This window comes from Volvox carteri (genome assembly GCF_000143455.1).
Source record: "Volvox carteri f. nagariensis unplaced genomic scaffold VOLCAscaffold_22, whole genome shotgun sequence".
Classification (NCBI taxonomy): Eukaryota; Viridiplantae; Chlorophyta; class Chlorophyceae; order Chlamydomonadales; family Volvocaceae; genus Volvox; species Volvox carteri.
In genome coordinates, this window is record NW_003307565.1 from 678,972 (window position 1) to 685,092 (window position 6,121).

At 58.0% G+C, this 6,121-nt stretch overlaps 2 protein-coding genes across 2 annotated transcripts in view; both read right to left on the reverse strand.

Moving 5' to 3' along the window:
- The window catches only part of VOLCADRAFT_105003 (uncharacterized protein), a gene marked incomplete at its 5' end in the record, with an annotated part of 8,050 nt that extends 5,416 nt beyond the window's left edge, over window positions 1-2,634 (reverse strand). The window contains 4 exons of the mRNA XM_002951190.1: window positions 75-226; window positions 790-1,583; window positions 2,392-2,509; window positions 2,605-2,634. Of these exons, the coding sequence (XP_002951236.1) occupies window positions 75-226; window positions 790-1,583; window positions 2,392-2,509; window positions 2,605-2,634 (1,094 nt within the window). The remainder of the gene's footprint in view (window positions 1-74; window positions 227-789; window positions 1,584-2,391; window positions 2,510-2,604) is intronic.
- Window positions 2,635-4,586: 1,952 nt separating this feature from the next.
- VOLCADRAFT_91682 (uncharacterized protein) overlaps window positions 4,587-6,121 on the reverse strand; it is a gene marked incomplete at both ends in the record, with an annotated part of 4,489 nt that continues 2,954 nt past the window's right edge. The window contains 3 exons of the mRNA XM_002951191.1: window positions 4,587-4,718; window positions 5,105-5,173; window positions 5,574-5,609. Coding sequence (XP_002951237.1) covers window positions 4,587-4,718; window positions 5,105-5,173; window positions 5,574-5,609 — 237 coding nt within the window. The remainder of the gene's footprint in view (window positions 4,719-5,104; window positions 5,174-5,573; window positions 5,610-6,121) is intronic.

Below are 6,121 nucleotides of genomic sequence, written 5' to 3' on the forward strand. Positions count from 1 at the left end.
CCCCTGCCCCCTTCCCCTCCCCCCTTCCCCTCCCCTCTTCCCCTCCCCCCTTCCCCTCCACTCCCCCTACTCACCCCTTGAACAGCACGTCATTGGCCAGGTAGATGAGGTGGAGCTGCTTCTCACAGTCGCTGTAGCTGGTGGCCCTGGAGGCGGCTGTCAGCGCCAGGCCGGGCGCGTGAGACTGATGAGACATGAACCAGGCGGCTGCGGACTTGATGGAGTCCTGGGGGGATGACGGCGGGTGGGGGAAAGACGGCGGGTGGGGGCGTTAAGAGGGAAAACAACTGACAAGGGAAGCTGATAACCGAGATAGACGGATACACCAGGACTAGACGGATACCACATCCGGAAAATGTGTGCAGTCATCGACAAGTAGCGTTGTCGGGTAGGTGAGGTGGGAGCTGGGTCGAAGCGGCTGCGAGAAGGCCGCATCTTGGGTCGAGGTTTAATAGCAGTGGAGGTAGACGGCAAACGAAGCAGGAAGCGCGAGGTGGGAAGAGAGTGTCGAACTTGGGAGTGGGGGGTTGGAGTGGGTTCCAAGGTGAGGGAAAACACACACGCGTACGAACACATTCACACAAGTACACTTTGGCGCCTTCCTATCTACTTCTTCATGACTGGACTACTCCTACTCCTACTATCTATCTGTGGTGATGCTCTGCATGTAACGAACTCCTCCTTCTCAACCCGTGTGGTGCACTCCTTCCTTTCTCGCGGACCAGTTCAATTAACACACACACATACATACAAACATACACATTTCGTTCGTCATGTCGTTTACAGTACCTTGGAAGACGTGAGGCCATCCAAAACGGCGGCAAAGTCCTTGGCGATATCGGGGGGTAACCCAAAGGTTGACGACGGCGCCGCAGCGGCGGAAGATGGAGCTGAGGGCGTTGAAATGCCGCCGCCTGACGGCGGTTGCAGCGGTTCCGGAGCCGGCTGCGTTGCTGCTGCCGTACTGGGCGGTGGCGCAGGTGGCGGCGCCGGAGCCGGCGGCGGCTGGGGCTGGTGGAGGGGGGCCCGCGGCGGGTACACGGGCGGCAGGGCTTGATGGAGCATTGGGTGTGGTGGCGGAGCGCCGTACGGTGGTGGCGGTGGCGCCGCCGCCGGATGCGGCGGTGGCGGTGCGAAAAAGCCTCCCGGGAAAGGTGGAGCGTGGGGGTGTGGGGCCAGGGGATGGTGGCCCGGAGCCCCAGGGCCCGTCCCAGGGGGATGGTACGGCGGGTGCGCTGAGGGCGGCGGTGCCGCCGCCGCGGTAGCGGCCGCGGCCGCGTGGGGAGGATAGGCTCCAACTGGCAGGGGTCGGTCCACGGGCAGCTGGTACACAGTGGCATATAGGAACCATCGGAAAAAATCCGACCCCTCGCCATTCGTCAGGAATGCAAACTTGGGATCGCCCGCCTGCTTCTGCCGCATCATATCTATAAAGCTAGGCCCGTTGGTGCTAGCGAACTTGACCAGCAGCTTTATGCGGTCAGCCAGAGCCGTGTCCGAGGGTTGCATCGCAAAAGCGGGCATCGGCTCCCAAGGGCTGAAGAAGGCCGGCTGTCCGCCGGAGCTGGCGCCAGACATGATTCCTTTAATTAGTACCAGAAGTTTTCAGGAGGGTTGCCGCACTTCTGGCGAGCTGCTGGCCGCCAAGGATCGAAGCTTAGCGCAAGTCAAGTCATTATATCACACGGCGTGATGTTTGCAAAACGTTACAAGGGCCAAGAGTCTAATTTGCCTTCATGCGTGTTCTATAAACTAGCTCTCTGAGGAAACGTTCTCATTCTTCCGTATCTTGCCGATATGTTGCGGATCTTTCCCCAACAACGCCCTATCAATGATAGACTTCTTAAGAACAAGCAATATTTGGTGTTTGACTTTTCCTTACTCATCGCGGTCTGCTAGTACGTTGTTGTAACGGATTCACCGTTAGCTCGTTAGGCCTTTACACGTTCAAGCAAGCAGACATCGGCAAACGGGGTACTTGTGGTTTCGGGGACGGTTCTATTTCTGTCTTCCAACACAATGGCCCGCGACCTGTTCTTCATCATTGACCGCGGGCGGCCTTTCGGGCCGTATAACACCTTTCGTATACGGCGTGTGATCCTATTTCTGCAAGCCGGCCAGCTTCGGGAACTCTATTTCTGTTTTCGGGAGTTTCGGTACGACCTGAAACTCCCGAAGCGTTTGCCGATGACTGCAAGCAAGATGGCATCATGGCAACACTGCGATGCGTTTCCAAACCCGTGCCCGCAGTTCAATCTCCCAAGGCATGATCATTGATCGACGGTGAGTTAGCTCTTAACACCTTGGGGCAAACACCAAAGCAGGCCAAGCCTGGCCAATAGGCAGGCAAGTTAGCCGTGCCCGAGTAAGCATCCATGTCCAGCACCTCACCTGGCTCTCGCCATGCACACAAGGACAGCGGGATTGACGCGGAGGAGGCATTTTGGATGCTGCCGTCCTTGCGGGCCTTGCGGCAATACCCCTCTGGGACCCAATACACTGCAGACTCCTGCTGCCGGTTGGGCAAAGCGAAAGGCACGGTCATGAAGCCCAAACGGCAACCATGGCAACCCTCTTCCTTCCAGCACAACCCCTACCCCTCACTTTTTGCGCAATAGCCTTATCGGTGGCCATTTCAATAGAATAATACCGCCTTCCATTGCCGTATCCTATTGATATTGTCGTACCCACGCAGCCCCCGCAAGGCAAGAGATACACGGAGGACCACGGGCCTGAGTCGCCACACCACAAAAGCCGAGACGCGGTTGCACAAAGAGACCAAACACAATGCGGGCACTCACACACTGGTCCCTGAAGGCTAGCTAAGCTGTTCAACTATCACAAGCAACGCACACCTCCCGAGGGCGGCCGCCACTACCTCACCGGTGGTCCACTCACAACCGGGGCAAAACCCGGTCCGTACGGCAGTCTCCTCCTGGGGGTTGCGGGCTCCCGGGTGCAGCCCAACGCGAGACAAAGCACAACCACCTATTGCCGCCGGGGGATGACAAGCCGGCGCGGCGTCCCCCTATAAAGCTCCCCCGAAAAAGGCTCACAGACGCTGCCTGCTCCCGCTTACCACGCTGAGAAGGAACCCTCCCCACCTGTCCTGGTCTGCCGGGCCCAGCGTCACCTACTCTCCCTCTCCATCCCACTCTCCTCCACCGCTTCCCCCACCCCTCCCCGCTCCCACAAGCCACCTACGCCATCCCTTCCCAGCCGCCAGACAGCACAGAACCTATACCCCTCTCTTCGACGGTCCCCGATTCCTGGGGAGAGAGCACACATAGACACACACACGAACACACGCAGCCCACCTATTCCCACCCCCTGACACTCTCCCCCTCTCCCTCACTCTCCCTGCTACCCTCCAAAAGAGCCCCTGCCCCGACTCTAGTACGGCTATTTAGGCCGTGATTTCCACCGGTGCTGCACCCCGCATCCGTTCCTCCACGACCGCCAGGATGGGGTGCTGCGGCCCGACTCTGTCCCAGCTGTGTCGGGGGTTCTCCAGTGTCGCTTCTGGTGCTGCTGCTGTTGATGCTGCCACTACTGCTTTCACCCAATATTGCCCCTACCGGATGTCTTAAGAGCGAATATGCCCAACCGTTGCCCTGCACGATTGACGAGCGTCGCTTCGTTTACAACAAATGGCGCGATGGAATCCTCCCTCTACCCCCCTTCAACGGTAAACACTCATCTGCCCAACAAGGACTGCCAAGGGACTCTATGAAAGCACCTCAGGCCTGGACCCCGCTGCGCTGTGGTGTGTCGGATTGAGGATTGAATCGGATCAGTCCCGCTGTCGTAAACGTTCCAACAACGTCCCAACACCCTCATGGCCACATCCCACAGCAGCAAGTGCAGAACGCGATGTGGATGCTGCCGAGACCTGCATGGGCAGGGCAACGTCCCGCCCGCAACAAAAGTGGCCAACTACCCGCGTCCTCGTCCTCCTCTTCCTTTCCTGCCTTTCCTTGTTTTAGGTACTTAGGCCCACGCGGCATCTCCCACCCCACTCCAGCCGCCACTTACCTCCCCCACCCATCCGCAGCATTGCACAGCTGCCGCGGCCAACCGCCTTCCCTTCCTCGCCCGGTCATCCGTCCCCTTCCTCCACCCCGTCAGATCCATTTGAACAGATCCACCAACAGAATCACCAACCACGCATCTCATCTCCTCTCCTCTCTCTCTCTCTCTCTCTCTCTCATCCATCCATCCATGCATGCATGCATGCATCTGTCCACACAACTGCCCGGTCATCCATCCCCCATTCTGTCCATCACCTTTCCATCTATTACCCGTCTCCCCTCATACCCATCCTCGCTCGCTCCCAGCCTCGCTCCTCCCTTCCCTCGGTTCAAACCCACCGCCGCCGCAACGCCGCAAAGCCCCCCCTTACACGCTCCTCCATCCTTCCCTTCCTCCTCCCCTACTCTCCTCCCCCAGCAGTTGGCACTTTGGACGAGCATCGGAACTTGAACTCCTCCCTTTAATTTCCTTGCAAATCATTCTCACATGCCCTCCCTCCGTCCCTCCGCTTGACCCATCATCCGCACAACCCACACGCGGCCGCCTGCATCCCTTCACTCCACGTCGATGTCTTCATCAGGCAGGTCGGGCAGCTCCTCCCCCGGGTCCTCCTCCGCAGCACCAGGCGCTCCTGGAGGACCCCCGGCGTCCATGTCACCCTCGGAAATCTTGTCCACGTCCAACGTCTGAAGCCGCATAAAGGCCGCATACAGGGTACAGACGGACAGACAGACATTCACCGGCACAGTTTGCCTTTCGAAGAGGAAGAGCAGCAACGATCTTTTAAAAAAGAAAGAAAAAGTGGTTGACGGCTGGCAGCTTTAGCTTTGGAAAGACTGCGGTGCCTCCGACGTGCCCGCAGCGGTCGTCGGAGTGGGTCCCGCCAAGCTCACCACCAAAAGCCCTTAACCCGCGTGTCTCATCCTTCCTTCGGCGAAGAAGAAAGACATGCAAAGCCCATACATATCCAACTCCCGAACCCAATTATGGTTTTCCATAGACCACACGATGTTGATTGTTCTTTAAAGACTAGCGGGGCACGGCACATTGTAGTCCCTGTTCTTCCGCCCACCTTCCTGGCCTCCTTGATGAGCAGCTGCATGTCCAGAAGCTCCCGAATGCGGGCGTACTTCCGAGGGTCCTGGGGCCGCAAGAGGGGGTGGGGTAGGGGTGATGGTGGTGGTGGTGGTGATGGTGATGGTGGTGGTGGTGGTGCTGCTGCTGCTGATGGTGGTGGTGCTGATGGTGGTGTAGTTGCTGATACACCGTACGGCACGGTGAACAACTACAAATACGCGCTAAGCGCTCCACCAGCATCTCGAAAGGCCTTTTCTGCGGCCAACTACTACATCAGGGATGGGGGTTATGGTGGTCGTGATGGTGGTTGTCATATCGATGTTGGTGGTGTGGACGGGTGGATGGACGGGTGGATGGGCGGGTGGGTAGGCGGGTGGATGGGCGGGTGGGTAGGCGGGTGGGTAGGCGGGTGGATGGGCGGGTGGATAGGCGGGTGGATGGGCGGGTGGATGGGCCGCTCCTACCTTGCGGACCAAGAACAGGATATCCTTCTCGTCCACCTGCAACGGCAAGTGTAGACGCGGGGAGGGAGTCGGTGGTGGGGGGCGGGGTACGGAAAAGAAAGGGAGTGCGGGAGGTAGGGCGTGGTTTCGCAAATCGCGCGATAGGTGGCATCAGACACGCAGGCAACGTAACGGCAGCGGCAGGTGGGATTATAGCGCTGGTACGTGTGTGCATGCACCATCACGCATACACATACATACATACATAGACCATTGAGAAAGGTTAAGGTCTCCTTCCTGAGTCTGTTTTCTTGGATTCTATATTCTCCGCCAAACCGCCAGGCAAACAAACCACAAAGAAAAACTCAAAAAAAAACACATAACAGAAAATATTCCCCTTCCCCAAAAAACAGGCGGGCCCCAAACCGAGAGCTGCATTTCACCTTCCTGTAGTGTGCATCAGAATCAACAAACGCGACAAGAATTTCGTTAACAAGAGACAGGGTAGGGGGATAGCAACATAGGGATAGCGTACATGCCATGACGAAGGTGATTATAAGCGAAAACGT